The 17,143-nt window shown below is 57.6% G+C and overlaps 1 protein-coding gene across 1 annotated transcript in view; it reads right to left on the reverse strand.

Moving 5' to 3' along the window:
- The window catches only part of TCERG1L (transcription elongation regulator 1 like), a 197,750-nt gene that overhangs the window by 65,393 nt on the left and 115,214 nt on the right, over positions 1 to 17,143 (reverse strand). Inside the window, exons 5-6 of the mRNA XM_047072758.1 lie at positions 5,715 to 5,806; positions 2,539 to 2,627 (exon numbers count right to left, since the gene is read on the reverse strand). Of these exons, the coding sequence (XP_046928714.1) occupies positions 2,539 to 2,627; positions 5,715 to 5,806 (181 nt within the window). The remainder of the gene's footprint in view (positions 1 to 2,538; positions 2,628 to 5,714; positions 5,807 to 17,143) is intronic.

The raw sequence follows: 17,143 nt of genomic DNA on the forward strand, positions 1-17,143 counted from the left end.
CCCCAGCACGAGGCCGACAGCGGGCGGCTCGGGTTAAGCTAGTGAAGCAGACACGGCTCCTCCGGGCGGGAGAGCGTCGCTGCCGGTGACAGATGGCGGTGTCGGTAAAGAGTGCGGTTACAGAGGGTCCCACACGCACGACGCCACGATTAGCAGACCACTCCGCTCGCAAAGCCCCCTCCCAGCTGGAGAGTGAGAGAGTGGGGCCCTCTCACCCAGCAAGGTCAGGGGTCCGTCCCCATTTGCTGGGGACGTGCAAACCCGGCCCCTAGGGCGTGGAGGGGGTTCCGTCAACACTCACATCCTGCACCCAATGGCGGCGCCACGAAGCCCAGAAGCTCCGCTGAAGGCGGAACAGGGTCGGAAGACACAGACGAGGCGGCAGCTCCCGACACATCGGAGCAGTAACACAGGTTCCAGCCAGCGAGTGTCATTCTGACTCAGAAAGTGCGTCCCCGTGGGGGCGGGGACCTGCACGTGCACCTGCACGTGCACAGGTGACAGCGCCTCCATCCAGCCGGCGTCCTCAAGGCCTGTCCGCCCCATCCTGCCGGCGAGGCGGCGAGAAGACGCCGGAGGCCGGGCCCCGCTGCCGGCCGCTCGGCCGGGGAAGGGCACGCGCCGACGTGTAATTTGCGGGCTGAGGACCCACCCTGCAGCGAGCGACTTCCCCGACCCCGCTTAGCACTGTGCGTCCAACACGGTATGACCTACGGGGCAGACAGACGGCTTCACAGTGAGAAACGCCCAGTGCTCAAGGTCACACATTCCACCTAAATATAACCCTGCAAGACAAGGGAGCATCCCCAGCTCGGCGTGACAGGGCCGCTCCCCTGTGCTGAGTTTACCCCAACCCCCTACACACGACTTGTAAAGTGCACCTGTCTTAGACACACACCGGACAGAGTTTGCATGCAGAAGGCCCCAAAAGGCCCCGAGCAGCACGTGTGGCATAATAAGAAAGAAATGTTTGGTCTTCGTCCTTCACTGCACCCCTGGCACCGACCTCCTAAAGCCCTTGGGATTGGCTGAGTGATCAGAACACCTTTTTTTATTCGCCGGGAGCCCCTCTGACCACCGCTGGGTCCACGCAGACGAGGTGACTCCTGGAGGGCAGGGCAGGTCACCAGAAAGACCAAGCAGGTGATTCGAAGGTCGGTCCTTCTGTTCCACCCCCAGCCGCCAGGGAGGGGCCACAGATGGGAGTCCAGTCCCCCGGCCGGTGACGCCGGTGATGCAATCAGTCATGCCTTCGTAAGGAACCTTCCAGAAAGACCCCGGAAGAGCGGGGTCCGGGGAGCTTCCTGCTCGTGGACACTCCTGCCCTGGCGGTGGCGCTCTCCGGGGCACGGATGTTCCTGGACCCCCCTCCCCACACAGCTCAGCCGCCGGGTCTCTTCCGTCTGCCGGTCTATGCTTCCTGATCAAACTGCAACCGTGAGTAAACCTTTTTCCTGGGCTCTGTGAGTCATGCTGACAAATTATCAGACCTGAGGGGAGGTCGTGGGAACCCCTGGATTTGCAAGCAGCCAGACCAAAGTGCGGGTGGCCCGGGACCCCATCTGCATCCAGATCTGCTGCGAGGGTAGCACTGGGGGACTGAGCCCTTAGCCTGTGGGGCCTGGGCAACTCTGAGTTGGCGTCGGAACTGAATTGAATTGCAGGACGCTCCCTAAGTGTTGGGACCCCTGGAGAAGCGGGTGTGAACTCTGTGTTAGCAGAAGGAGGCTCTTCCCCAAGAGGCGTTTTCAGGGTGCACAGTGGCTGCAGCTGAAGACAGAGGGCGGGAGGCCGCCAGGTGCTGGCCGACACTGACCGCCGACCGTGCAGAGAAGGAAGGAATGGTCCAGTGGCTCCAGTTAAGAGCATTATCTACCACAGCAAGCAGGTGATGGGGGCATCGGTGGTCACGTCAGACGGGGACCAGTAGCGGGTGGCTTTCCTACCCAGGAGGCACGTGAAGCCGACCCAGGGCGCTGCGTGTGCTGTCCGAATTAGCTGCTCCTTCCAGCTCTGTCCTACCTTCTAATCTTCAGGTTTCAAAGCTAATTTTTATTATAATAACCTTTTTCTTCTGCTTCCAAATTACTCCATCATAAAAGGACATTTTAAAAAACCAAAGACAGCGGCTCCCTCGTGGAGGCTCGTTTGAGCACAGCATACTCAAAGATCAGGAATCCTCACAGGGCAGCTGGAGAAAGCCAGACACATCTTTAATTAACAGCCATTCAGTTACTAGCTTCTTGGAGGGAAAACAGCTCTTTGAAGCGTAATGCGCGCTGCCTTTTCTTCAGACACCGTCTTGCACTGATATATACGCAACAACTTATTATTTTAACACAGATTTGCAAATGCACGGGAGCAGGATAACTTATCACTTAAATGCTACTTTTCTTTCTGCAGCATTTGACAACAGTATGGTGCTGGTACCTGCCGTGAGCCACAGATTAATTTTTTAAAGCACGGCATTATCTAAGGAACGTGCACGTTCTCTTTAGTGCCAACCAACCATCGCCCCCATGGCTTGAGGCATCTTACCAGGGGGATCCGGGCACCGGCGTAGAGGCCACGGGTCTGTTGCCCTTTGCTGCGCTGTCCTCTCTTGTGACTAGTATCGACGGAGGCTCCTTTTAACAGAAAGAGAAGGAGAGCACTTTTTTTTTTTTTAATTTAAACACTCGTCTCCAATTAGGCAACCAAGCGAAGGGCAACACGGTTCATGCAGACACCCGCTGGATAATGACCCGCTCAGTACAGCTAAGCCAATGGGACTGAGCAATTATGCTGAGAATACGGAATTTAAGGCACAGCAGGCCGTGCTGAGGAATTCAGACCAAGGCATCTCCCTGGTCACCCCAGATCGGCTAGACTATCTGCTTTTGCAGATACAGAGAAAGGCAGCCGCCACCAAGAGATGGCCTGTGGATGCCTTAACATCTCACGGCAAAACATCACACAGGATTCATCTCCAGAAATGGGCCGACCCAGAGGCTGGGGTCCAGTGCTTCCAAGACTGTGCGCTCTGGGAGGGAATCTAGAAGCTGCAAGGAGGCCTGGGTCCACCCGGACTTCCTCATCTGGGCCCCTGAGGACGGGGGGCGGGGGGCACGAGCCCACGTCCTTGTAGCATCTGGTGATGTTCTCTCCTTCCCGAGCACCTAGCTGGGGACGGAGATGGGGGGTGGTACAAGGGATTCTGGGGCAGAGTTGGGTGTGAAAATCACTCTGTGTCTGTGGCTCTTTTTAGAAAAAAAAGAATGTTTGAACATTACACCACCTAGAAGAAAATGAAGATGTATTCTCTAATATTAAAAAGGAAAAAAAAAAAAAAAACTTTAGCGGTGTGGTAAGGACATGTTTTTCCTCTCCCGGCTGTCTCTACAGTTTTAATCTCAAACTTAGAATAATAACACTGTGTTCTCCTTCTCTGAAAAAATCAGATGAGATTAAAAAACACCAGAATGTACTCAAAGCAACAACCAGGCTCTCAGAGGAGACTGTCATTTGCAATTAAAGCTCTGGATTCATTGAATTGAATTGATGAATTGAATTGAATTGAATTGAATTGAATTGAATTGAATTGGATTGAAGAAGAAGGCCATCCTAAAATTCCGGGATCTCTATTCCCACCACTGTTCGTGCCAGGACCTTATGGGATGAGACACTGTAGGTGAGGTGATCAGCGGCCCAAGTGGGTGACGGGGCCGGGAGGTCAGCGCTGCACATGCAGAGCCGGCTAGCGGGGAGGGCGCGGGCACGGAAGTCCACGCGCTGATCCGGGGCCCTGAGGGCTGCACCCCCTGTACGTCGCATCAGCCTCCCTTCACACACAGGAGCTGGAAAGGCAAACGCTAGATCCTGGGGGCACGGGAACACGAGATCCAGACAAAAAGCCGAGAGAATCCCAGTGTCTCCAAAGCCCGGGCCCAGTAAGTCCCATGCACAGAAACGTGGCATCTGCGTGGCTGACCCTGTTGCCATCTGCCCACCCATGAGCTGGGGACAGAATGGCCCACGTGGTCGGGGGTGAATAGCTGGCCGAGCAGAGCCGGCCAAGAGGAAGGACACAAGTCGTGGGATGAAAATTTTCCCCCGGAAGAGTCCCTGCGTGGCCTCCGGGTGAGGGCAGAGGGCAAGGCACGTCTCCAACAGACCTAACGCCCAGGAGCGAAGGGGTCAGGACGCCTCTTTCGCACGTGTGCTTCCCTGCTGGGGGCCCCCTGCGACCCTTTGCTCACCCACACAGAAAATTTCACTGAATACATGAGGCTTAATTTATATAATTATCCTTAAGTTCTACAGTTTAAGAATAATTTCTTCTAGACTTTTTGGGGAGTAGAAGATGCCTTTCCTTCCTGTGAGGGGGAAAAAAAAGGTCAGGATAAATAATGAGTGTAACAGGAAGGACTCAGACAGTGGTGTTAAAAATATATATATATATATATATATATTGAGACCACAGTTTCCATTACTAATCCAATTAGAAAAACGAGGGGAGATTTTCATTATGGAGCTAATTGAACAGTAGAAACCCAATGAGAGCCTCTGAGTACTAGATTACCCCAGCTAATTACTCACGCAGATCTGGCGCGGCGTGATTTGTGATGGGGACTAACGTTCAAATTTGGCAATGGTGGGATTCTCTACTGCTAATTACCAGGGTCTCCTTCTTGTTGCACGCACCAGTTATGATTTCCTGTTGGTGATAAAAATGGCTAATCATGGCATAAAACTCCCTTTCCATGCTAAAGTAATGAAACTGAATTAGAGGTGTGGAGCCCGGTGGTGAAGTAGTTAAGGCACTAGAAAGGGTATTTGTTTAATAAACATGGAATACTGGCACAGATGCTGATCTCTTCCAGAGAAATCCTGCATCAGGGAGCAAAGGTGTCATCTGCACTAACATTCGTGACCCACTTACACCATTTAGCGCCGGCCCTAAGGATGAGAAGAGGCGCCCGTGTCCATGATGGTGCCCCCGACCGTCCCTAAGGGGGGAACCGGCAGGACAGCCGGTGGGTACAGGAGGGTTCGCGGGGCCGGCGGGAGCAGAGACGCACCCGTGGAGGTGAAGTCAGAACGTTCACAAGACCCTGGGGCGACCACAGGCCTCCGAGATACCTGACAGCTTGGAGCGAATGAAATTTGTGATTTTCAAAGACAGCGATAAAAGCTAATCCCTCGGGTCTTTCGTGGGAAGGTAAATGTGCCGAGCACATCCACGGTCAATCCTTAAAATGCCACTTGGCAGAGAGGCAGAGAGAAGGGCCTGAGACTAGAAAGTGTGGAGAAAAAACCGATGTGTGTGGGGCTTGACGTACACGAATTTTAAACATCTGGAAACAGGCTCTGGCTTTGCCCTGTGGTGTCTGTGGCCCTGCAGCCCCGTGGCGTCTGTGGCCCTCTCCCGAAAGCGGGCGCGGCACACCCGGGAAGCCCAGGTCACCACACGGAGCCCCGGCCTTGCGAGGCCTGGAGCCAGGACCCGAGGGGAAGGCCTGGCGGCTTTTACCAAAGCCCGGGGCACCCACCCCTCTCGTCCGCGATCTGGAATCTACGTTCTCGCTGGATTTGACTCCGCTTCACAGAGCAGACCCCAAAGCGTCAGCGAACGACAGAAGGGGTGAGGGGTAGGACCCGAGGGGTGCTCTGGGCCCGGTGCCCCGACCCCGGGGTTCAGGCCTGCAGAGCACAAGCAGAGTCCAGAGACCAACCTTGTCTTCTCCGTCCCCGGCCCGGCTCTTCCTGTCCGCGTGCAGCATCAGGCCGGGAGGACAGGGCGCTCGGCCGCGCTCTCTGCTTTTATCTGTTGGACCAAAACAATTGCATTAGCATCCCATCTGTCACACCAATTTGGAAAAACAGGGACAAAAAGTGGCCTCGGACGTTCAAACTGGCTGCACACGGTGGACCTCCCGCAGAAAGGCCGTGCTGGCACAGGCCCTGACGGGGCCTTGTGACCAAGTCCCTCCAACGACGCTGAGCTCCCTGGCAACTCCATCGGAGCCTGTGCACCGGCCACAGCACTACTGGCCACAGCTGATGGACCAGGCCGCGGGGGGTGGGGCCTGACAGACTTTTCCTCCTTGACGAGGAAAAGGGTCAACATGGGGCCGAAGAACCAGGCTTTCTTAGGCTTTGGGGGCTAGTGGCCACGATGGGCCACCCTTGGCCCCCATCCTGACCAGGGGACGGGCGGGGCCCACGACGGTCACACCCCAGGTCACCACAGTACACGACCCACACAGCACTTTGAAAAGTAGCTGTTTGCGGTGAGGGAGGGGGAAAATGGCAAAAACACAGATTCTGGATACAAGAACAGAGATTAGATTTCACCTTCTTCTAAAATGTCCACTCAACCCTCAGACATTTGCAAGCGGGAAACAGGTGCAGTGAAACACAGCGAGACTAACCACTGTTTTAATACTATGAATTTTAAAAATCCCAAGCCATCTAACCACAGGCCAACCTAACAGATTCATCCTGGAAGGGGCTTGAAGGTCAGGACCCCGGGGCTGCTGTCTGTCCCGAAGTTAGGAAGGCCCTGGCTAATCGTTCCCTGGGGAAGGGAGGAAGGGGTAGAAACAGCACCACTTCACACGTGTGTGCGTGCACGTGTATGTGCACACACATGCACAGCAGGGGCAGGGAAGGTCCCTGTGCTCGCAGGGCGGGGAAGGGAAGGGCGGAGCTGGGAGGCCAGGTGGGGCCACCTACCTCCACCCCACCTTCCTTACCCTGCTGCAGACTCTGGCTTCCTCTGCCGCCGATTCCGGCAAGGAGGCCGCGGGAAGGGGCCACACGGGCGGGGACCCCTCGTGGGGCCCTGCATCTGTCCGCAGCGGGCGTCTACACCTGGAACCCTTGGGGCCACAGACCCGGGTCCTGCGGGCAATCTGTCCCAGAGCCCAGAGGAGGTCAGCGCTGACCACCGGGCCCCGGGGCAGCCGTGACCACCAGCAGGGGACACGCGTGAGGGCCCGGCAACCCCCAATATGGGTCCACCTCCAGATCGGCCCTGGGGAGGAACCATCAAGCTTTCATTGAACTGGGAAACCAAACCTGAGTCAAGAACATTCCAAGCTCACGGGCAGTGGACACATTTTATCGTCGCTCATGGAGATAAGCAGAGCCCAGGGCCGCACCGACATCTCCAGAACCCGTAGGGATTGCCGCCCAAGGCCCGTTTCTCGTCCAGGTGTGAGGAGCAGTGGGGAGCCTGGGCACCCAGGTCTCTGCGGGTCCACGCAGGCCTGTGCGGCCACCCGCACCCCCAGCCCCACGGCACGGAAGGCGGCGGGGCCTCATGTCCACGCAGAGGGAGCGGCTAAATGGGGGAAATGACAGACGCGGCAGCAAAACACAGCAGAAAGTGAGGCGCTGCCCGGGAAAGCGAAGGGGAGACAAGCAGGACTCAGTTTACCGAATGTCTCAGGAGGGTGGGTTTCTCACCCTGAAATCACAGGACCACTTCCGTCAGTGTTTTATGTCGTACGCGGGGATGACGCGTCCTCACGTTAATGATGCCTGATTCACCAGCGTCAACGTCAAAGCCCCTTCCATCCACACTTCCTCCCACGGCTGCGCACTCCCCGCTCTACTCCGTGGAGACCATCTGTGCGCAAAGACTCATGATCTAAACATCTGGCTACCTCAGCCATGTTGTCTTCCTCTGCTGGAACTAACCAAGAAGCAAGTGTGGGCGATTCAGCTAGATCACGGGCACACTTTCCGGATACCCTGTCCCCCACACACATCCCAGGGGCCCCTGCCTGTAACAAGACCCCAGACCCCAGGGATCCCCATCTGGGCTGCAGCCCATGGCCCCTCGATCCGGCCACCCACCAACTGTGCTCGAGACGGGAGAGGGCTCGTCCAGGAGGCCTCTGAGAAGCGGGTCTGGAGCCCCCAACTCCTCTCCCACCAGCAGCGGAGGAAACAGGGTTGGGAGAGAGCGTGCAGCCAAGTCTGGGTGTGGGCGGGGGGATGTCTAGATGGGCCAGAGACACGAGTGGGCCTGTGTCAGGGGGACCGTGGAGGACAGGAGGACCCACGGACGGTGGGTGTCCCAAGGAGCCAGGAGACGGAAGCAGGTCGCCCACCTGCACTGCTTCTGAGCCCTCAGGGAACAGCGTTAAAGGGGCTCCCAGAGCCGCCAGGCGGGGCCCCAGACCCATGCTCCTTGTTGCGCGAGGGAGGCCACAGAGTGAGCTGAGCCCACCCTCCTGTGTCCCCGTAGAGACCCAGCCCAAAGCAGGCCTGAGGGGCAGAAAGACTCTGACTTGGAGCAGAGTCCCGCTCTTCGGTGATGGCCCGGGACTCCACCTGTTTAGTTACGGCACTGAGCCTGGCTTTGTGGCTAGAGATGAGGGGACGGAGCCAGGCCTGAAGGGGCTGTGCAGGGAGACGAGATCGGGTCTCATTGTGCATGACGGACTCCATGCCTCCCTGTGGTGGAAGGTCACAGCAGAAGGTCACAGCACTCGTGAACCAGGATGTGCATCGCTGACTTCTCTGCGTGAGAATAACACACACACCGTGGAAAGTGTGCTAGGAGACCTGACCGTGGGCTGGGGTTTGCCCAGCTAATCTCAAATGCAAGTTGCCTTACTGAGGTTTACTCCCTCATTATCTCAACACAACATGAAAATAGTTGAAAATAGTTGATCTTGGTGAAAATCAGCTTCTGGAATCTGGCTTTGGAGGTAATGGATTTGCACGGCTCCCTGTGACTGGCTCTCTGAGGCCGGGAGATCATTTAAAAGCCCCGCATCACAGCCCCAGACCCCAGACTCTGCGGGACACGTGCTCCCACAGAGTCTGCATCTTCTAACAGTCCTGGGTTTGCAGCCGCCCGCGGCACCGTGGACTCTCACGCGTGATCGGGTCGGCGTCTGGGCCGTTCCGCCGTGGAAATGCTTGCTCTGCGGCTCCCCGTGGGCCACTTGTGGGGTCTGCTCTGACAGGTTCACGGACTCCCTGCTCTGGGCCTCTCCACAGACTCCGCTGATGTCATAAAACACTCCCCGGGGTGTCAGAGAGAACGAGTTTATGGAGGGAAATGTACCAGCCGTGATATCAGAGGCACCGAGGCCCCCGGGCCCGTGCTGTGTTTCGCCCACGGAGGGAGGTGGGTGCTCAGAACTTTCAGGGCTATCTGCCTATTAATCATGCCCAGCTCCTCGATTTGAAGTGCTCTCAAATGGCCTGCGGTTCGATTTTCCTCCCGGCCAGGCTGAGAGGCGAGTGGGCCTGGAAGGACGGACGGAGGAAAGGTGTCTGCTGAAAATCGCCACGTCTGTCAACTGACACGCAGTTATTTGCTGCTTGTGTGGAGTCCGCACAGCCCTGGTGCTGGTGGGGGAGGTGCGGGGCAACTGAGGTGAGCAATTATACGTCCGTCAGGGTGACCTGAGGAGGACGCTCGGAAGGCGAGCAGTGGCGGTCATTTAACCCCTTGGAAAAAACCGAGGTTTCGGCCCCAGATCAAAGGCAGCTCTCAGGGCACAGGATGGGGCAGCAGGCCTGCTGGGAGCTCTGCCCTCCATTCAGCAGACGCTACACATATTAGATGAAGCGCTAGGCTTTTTTAAAAACATTCAAAAAACTGTTCTTTTTTTAAATTATTAAAATGAACTGCAGACAAGTCAAAAGTGCCTAACTTATCAAAAAGATATGAGAAACGTATCAGTATCTCCTCATCCACAGGAAAATTCTACATTCAGTCTAGTTCCAACTCAGTAAGTATTGACCTCTCTTGCTCTGAGTCTCTCCATCTACAAAATAAACTAACCTCCTGAGTGTCTTCCGGTCTGGGGACTTGAAGAGTCATCTCCATGCTGGGAACTCTTGGGGGTATATCTCAAGGAAAGAGAAGTGACCTTGGGGGGGATGGTGAGAACAGTCTTTGGGGTTCCTGCTGGGGAGAAGGGCCAACTCTGGAAAATGGATTAACCCCAAGGAAGAGGGCAGGAGAGATAATTAACCGTTTCTATTCTGAAAGCCAGTAACGACCTCTGATGGACGGTTCCTTTGGAACACACCCTCTCTGGTGGATTTGGAATTACGTGGGAAGTCTCCTCGTAGGCCGAGGGACCCCTAACTCACCCACGTCTCCCCCAGGGTGCCACAAGGTTGAAGGGGACCGCGAGACGTCCTGAGTCCTCTGGCTATGGCAGACCACTGGCCGTACAGGAAGAAGATGCACATCACCGACCCACTACGCACGCCGGCCTCAGCCTGCAGCATGCTGGACGTCAGCCGTGAGTCGGGTTCAATAGAGGCCCACGGCGGGGGAGCCGTGCCTACACACAGGTGTCTCCCCCCAGTGGCCTCCACTCCCGAGAAGCCTGTACATGTGGGTGTCAGGGGACAGACACCCCTGCTGTCACGGCGGCTCCGTTGTCTGTGTTTGCCACAGTCTGGCGACCTCATTTCCGCGTTTGAATGTTCTCACCTCCGAGAGCAGATAGTTCATCACGTGCAAACAGCAGTGTCTTATGGAGAATAATGGGTGTTATTTCCACCTTGCACACGGTCTCCCCACAAGCACCATCTTGAAATTATCTCCCCGACGCTCGAGCAAAGCAGGGGCGATCATCTCGTTTTACATGTAAGGAAAACAGACCAGGTGAGCCGTTTCCCAGGTTACAAAATAACCCATCAGGGAGGGCAGACTTGGTTTGTCAATTTAAGTGGCATCGGGCTCCCCTAAATATCTGACAATAAAATAAGGAGAAAAGTGCAATTGATGGTTGAGATAATAAAAATGACAGACTCTGGCCTGTCGTACATGGTTCTAAATGAGGCTGGGAGAGCACGTTGGTTTTCAGAGTCTGCTTCCGGTGAACTAACGCCTCGAAGGGAGACCCCGCCCCTCCCCGGGAAAGTGGGGCTTCCCCTTGACTGCTGCCCCGTGGTGAGTCAGCAGGGGCTGCCGGTCCGGGGTGCCGACGGACAGACGGATGCAAGCAGGAGAGGCACGGACTCCAGAGGCTGACAACAGGTGGGGTCCCAGCCTCGGCAGAGTGACGGGGGAGCGGCTGTGACGGCCTGGAACAGGAGGTCACTCCTTCCGTCCCTCTGCCCTTCATCGTGCCGCCCGCCCCGAGGAGCCCCTCACCCCGTCCCTATGGGCCTTAACAAGGTCACCACAGAAGGACGAGCCCTGCTGTGAGGACTGTGCGGAAAGGGCAAGGCTGAGCGGCTGCCCTCGGGTTCTCAACCCCCAGCTCAGGGGCCGGAAGGCGGAGACGGAGACCCAAGTTCCTGGGAACCCCCCTGCCGTGCCGGCAAGCTGGGCAGTCAGCGTGGCCGCGCACAGAGGAGGCAAAGGTGGGCGGTCACGGGGATCCCATTCTCCTGTCCCCTCCTCTCACCAGGGACACCCAGGCCGGGTCTCCCACCCTCTCAAGCCGCGTTACCATACAGAGTGGCCGCCACGGCCGGGATCAGGAGGCCACGAGTCAACGTCCCCGGACACCTGGGAGTGTGGCTGCCTGGGTGTGCAGACGAGGCTGGGAATGTCCACTCCCAGCAAGCCCACCCCCCGGCAGCAAAGGCAGAAATCCTGAGGTTAGCCAAGTTTTGGCCGTTTGCTCAGAGAGTCTCACGGGGACGGAAAGACCTGGTAAGTGCCGGGCAACGGAGCCTCGGAGACCGTGACCTGGAGCCTGCTCAGTGGGTACAGCATCGGGAGGCCGGGACAGCACGTGCAGGGAGGGCCTAGGGTGCAAAGGGTCACTCGAAGGCGCCAGGGGTGTCAGAAACCTGCCGTGTCCTGGCCTGCCTTCCTGTTCCCCCAGCAGAGGCTGCCACATGAGGTCTAAGGGCACCTTCTGGAACTCTGCTGCAACTGAAGACTATTTTCCTATAAACGGCGAATCATTTCTGAGTCCTTCTAAATTTTTCATGGACAGTGATTCCCAGAGTTGACAAGCTGCAGAGAAAACTCATTTTCTACCTGTTTGTGACATCCTGGATCTCACTTTGCAGGAACAAAGGGTTTTAAAACACTCAGTTTGGAGGCCGTGAGCTTGGCTGTGACATGTTTTCACCCCGGTGACGGGTTTCTGTCCCCTCCGTCCCCCGCCAAGCTCCCACACCTGCACGTGCAGATTCTGCTGCTGGTCTGTGTGGGTGAACAAGGAGCTGATGTCACCCCTGTGGACATGATGGGTCATCCTCACCAGATGATTCTAGAATCCGAGCCCCTGCAGCTCTCTGATGAAGGCAGGCTTGTGATGGGGCACGCCCACCTTACAACGGGATTACGTGGAAGAGGCCAGGCTGTGGAATGCTGGTGGGGACAGCGCGGCTCCCCTGTGTCCGGCAGGAGGCAGAGAGGAGTGGGCAGTGCCCCTCTCGCCTGGACGTGGTATTCTGGCCCAAGGGGAGGTCGGGGTCTTCCAGAGGAATGGCTCCAATGCTTTGCCACGGCCGGAGACCTACTCCAAAGTCAGCGGGGCCCCGAGCAGAGCAGGTCGGCACCTGGGAGCATCTGTGTGGGAGGGACCGGGAGGGCCAGTGCCCGAGCCACCTCGCTGACCCCAATGAACGTGTGTTCGGTGAGTGACCGAGTGACCCACAGGTGAGTCCCACACAACTTCAAAACCTATGTCCGGGGGCGCCTGGGTGGCACAGTCGGTTAAGCGTCTGACTTCAGCCAGGTCACGATCTCGCGGTCCGTGAGTTCGAGCCCCGCGTCAGGCTCCGGGCTGATGGCTCGGAGCCTGGAGCCTGTTTCCGATTCTGTGTCTCCCTCTCTCTCTGCCCCTCCCCCGTTCATGCTCTGTCTCTCTCTATCCCAAAAATAAATAAACGTTGAAAAAAAAAATTAAAAAAAAAAAAACCTATGTCCGAAGCTATAATTATTATCCAAAAGTAAGGATATTAAAGGCAAGAGGGACACAGCGAAGGAGAATTTCCATGAGAAAGGAAGCTGCAAGCCCTCTGTCCGCTATGCGGTGGACTTTGCCACCAACTCGGACCAGGAAGAGGACAGGAACGGAGCAGGTGGAGACAGGGGTGCGGAGGGGCCTGTGAGTGGCACAGGGGTGACGTGGAGACAGGCAGGGTGGGGGGAAGAGAGGGAGAGGGACTCCTGTCACCCGCAAACCATCGTTTACCTCCCCTTAGGCTCCGGTAGAACGTGCCGCAAAAGCCCAGCGTCCGAGCTTTTCCAAAAAGCGCACCCGTTTCACAGTCCGGCTGCATCACCCTCGCAGCACCGACCGTCCGGGCCGCGCAGAGTGACGGCCTCGGAAGGCCGAGGTCACCGCCTCGCTCCCTCCACGCGCACGCGGGCTGTTCCGCCAGACTGGCCCCGCGAGGTCACGGCAGCGCTGGTCACGGCGGTTGCTCCGGGGACGTGAGCTGCTTGGGTGTCCCCTGAGACGGACGCTGCCCCCCTCCGCGCACACGGGTGCGCAGAGACAAGGCTGGTTTGGGGATGGCTTCCTAGCCGTCCCAGAGGAGAAATTCGCTGGCCGCGGTCCCCTGCTCAGTTAGTAACTCTCAGGCCCACACGGCCGGAAAGGAATGGAAGAAAAGTTGTCTCTGTTAGGAAAACCACGCATGTCACGCGCTGCTTCCGAAACACAGACGACATCTGTGAACACTGCCCCAAAGCGCGTCTTTAGCGGGAGCCCCTCCTCTGACCCCGAGGGCACAGTGCCACGTTCGCTTGCGTTCTTGCTTCCTCGGTGGGTCGGGGGCAGGGTGCGCGGTCCCACTCACATCCGCACGCCTTCCAAGGCCCCAGCCAACACCTGCTTCTGGGGCGCCGAGCGGGTGAGCAGGCAAGGGGCCCGGAGACGTGACCCCACAAGGCTGCGGGGCCAAAAGGCTTCCCCTTCTGCACCCCCGTCGAAGCGTTCGAGACCCACCCGTCTATGTTCTTCAGTCTTTCACGAGGCCCGCACCCCAAACGGTAGCCACCCAGCCCCTCCGGCCTCTGGGGTCAAGCAGTTCCCCTTGTCTCCTCTGCTGACAGACCTCGGCCTGTGGCCATCTCTAACCTGACCAGCCTGTCCGTCTGGGACAGCCGCCCCCGGCCCTCCGCCCTGAGCCCTTCTCAGGCCTCCCGGCGGTCTCCTCGGAGCTTTCACAAACCCAGGGCCTCGGGTCCGCCCCTGGGCTGGCAGACCCTCGCCTCACCCCGGTGGAGGTTTCCCGGGCTAACGCAGGAAGGAGAAAGCTGGCGCGAGGCCCTCGAAGCGGCTTTGGAAAAGGCCGGCTCGCAGCGTGCACACCTCTTCCCGTCAGCCGAGCCGCGATCGATGTGAAAATGAGCCTCTTGTGGCTCTGGAGTGCTGCTTGAAAGGCCGGGGCTGAGTGTGCTTCCCGGGGCCTCGCCGAGAAGGCGGGGCTCCCTGACCTCGTGCACAGGACACCCTGCTCTCACAGGCTCTCACCCGGATTCGGAAACTGGCTGTGGAGACACCGGGGCACGCGGTGCGGAAGCCCCCAGTCCCGCAGACCCGCAGGGGTGTGTGGGCTGTGACCTCACGGAGAGACCATCCCATAAACTATCGCCAACTCATGGTGCTGTATTGTTTAGGGTTCTGTTCCCTGCTGCTGCTGCTAAGCACCCGCCTCGGCATAAATGCTCCCAGGTTGACGATCCGGTTTTCCACACTCGATGGCTCTCTTTTATCAAGTTAAATAACAGAATCAACAGATGGGACTCTGCTGCACACTCCAAAGAGCCACAAATTAATTGTTTAAGGAGAAAACAAAGCCGTTCTGATAGAGCCGCACAAAGCTCCGCATCGGACTCCAGTGTTTAATAGCTCAGATGTGCTCATGAACGCGTGTTTGTGTCCCGCAGGGACGTGCTCCCCTCGAGGGACAGGAGTCCAGCCCTATGGCAGCCAGTAAGTGTCACGCGTGGGGGCTCGGGGCCCCCAGGATCACACGGCCCCTGGCTCTGCCCACGGTAGGAACAAAGCAGGTCTGTGCGGGGTGAGCCAGGCCCACCCCGCACAGCAGGCCCACCCCGCACAGCCAGGCCCGCCACGACCCTGCGGCCCCCTGGGCTCTGAGCCGCACCTGCGGGTGGCCCGTGGCCAGGACGCTCTGTTTCCTTCTCTGGGTTGTGGAGACAATCCGTGCCATGACTACGGGCAGGACTGGCTTAAGTTATAAACAAAGAAGCATCAAAACGTGGATCATTTCAGTCGGTTTTCAGACTTTTCTTTCAATTTGAGAATCGCTAAACAGGGGTATGAAGGATGAGTCCCTCAGAGCGCCCTGTGTCCCGGAGAGCGTGGCCCCTCCCTCCCCCAAAGGCCACAGGCAGCCTGGGGTCCACCCTGGTGGTGGCATCTCCAACCTCATGACCCTGAAAGTTCAGGCAAGGCCCTGCCCACCAGTGGGGCCACCACGAACAGCTGGGGTCGGGGGTTCCCAGCAAGCAACCTCTTCCAATCCCAGGTTACTGAGCAAGGACCACACAACATACTCGATCTGGGTTTTGAGGTTCATGACAACTTTGCCAGTCTATGATCTACAGCAAGGGAACAGAACCCTAAACAATACAGCACCATGAGTTGGCGATAGTTTATGGGATGGTCTCTCCATGAGGTCACAGCCCACACACCCCTGGGGGTCCCGCCACAGAGGGGTGACCGCCATTTTCATCTCTGTGCCCCCAGACAGTGGTCCTCCCCAAAGACAAAGGGTTTACTGCTGTTTCTTCCTCTCTTGCCCCGAAGCTGGTGCCCGGCACTGCCCTGCTCTAAGCACCACATGAGGCATGAGGGGGAGCGAGGGACAGGAAGGGCACGTCTGAGGCCAGCGTGAACTTCGGCGGTCAGCGGTGAGTGGCCAACCGACGTGTCGCCAGGGCGCCTGGGGGAGGCCAGGCCAGTGGGGCGGGCAACTTGCACACACAGCGAGCACGGAGAGAGTCCCCAGGACGTTCCACGGAGACCCCAAGATGGGAAGGCGTGAGGACAAGGGGGCAGGAGCGCTACATGGAGACAAGGAAGAGCAGACGCAAGGTCCCGGAGCCAAAGTCCCCTGTGTCAGCTCCGACCCTGGGGCGGGGCGGTTGGAGGGGTGGGGCCAGCGGGGAGCCAGGCCCCCCACCGCCCAGCGGAGCAGTCCCCTCCCCACATCTGCACGTCCACGAGCATGAAGAGATGGAAAATGTGAGGACAGTGACTGGGGCCAACGTAGACAATGCTTTCAGGATACATCACGCGTAGAATGTTCCTGTTTCTGCACGTAACAAAAGTGACTCAGCTTTATTTTCACACTGAAAATTATTTTTCAAGCCCCCTAATTACTGTTCCTATTACTTCCCAGATAAAAGGAACCTCGAGGGGGGCCTACAACATCTGCGGCTGCGTTCTCACAATGCAGGAACCGAGTCTCGCAGCCATACGGTTCAAATGTTGCCTTAACGCTGTGGTGATGCAGGCGCGGGTATCTGAGGCTTCAGATGTTCAAACATCTCCAGAGCACCTTTTTGTAACCTTTAGTTACAAATGGGAGAGAAAGCGTGATTCAACATATGCATACTTTAAATTACATCATTAAGTTTTACCAAACGGGAACATTTCTGTACAACGATGGGATCCAACATTAAATCAATTGTAACATGATAGGGAGGTTTGCGCTCTGTACTTCTGGAACAGGAATCATGATCGCTGAGTGTGTCCAGTGATGGCTGGGCTGTGGCTGCAGGCTCAAAGTGGGTGTGGGGCTGGGTGTCGGGGTTCAAGAGCGCCTGCTGGCTGTATTTCCTTACAGGCCCTTCCGCGCTCAGGCCAGGAAGGGCACGGCGCCCCCCAAAGTCACTGCCCCGTGAAACTGACCGGACTGCCCCCCACCCCCCACTGCTCCGGGTCGGCCCAGCTGGGACTCCCCAGTCCTCCAGCCCCACCACAGACGGAGCCCAGCCTGGGAGGACGGAACCGCGCTGGGGCTCAGCGAGGAACCCCCTCCCCCTTCACCTGGTTGAGGAGGCCCAGGAATCAGGGAGGATAGGGCAGCGTCTGACGCATCCTCAAGGACCAGACTGGACAGGGGCTCAGCACCCAGGCTGGGCCTGGGAATCAAGGCTCAGCTCAGCCACTTCCTATCCCGAAGTATGGGGACGAGGGGCGAAGGGCAGGCCGCCAAGGAATGTGCCCCT

The sequence above is a fragment of the Lynx rufus genome, unplaced genomic scaffold, assembly GCF_022079265.1.
Source record: "Lynx rufus isolate CCGP_SWC_20201006 ecotype Redwood Valley unplaced genomic scaffold, mLynRuf1.p SCAF_11, whole genome shotgun sequence".
NCBI classification, from domain to species: domain Eukaryota; kingdom Metazoa; phylum Chordata; class Mammalia; order Carnivora; family Felidae; genus Lynx; species Lynx rufus.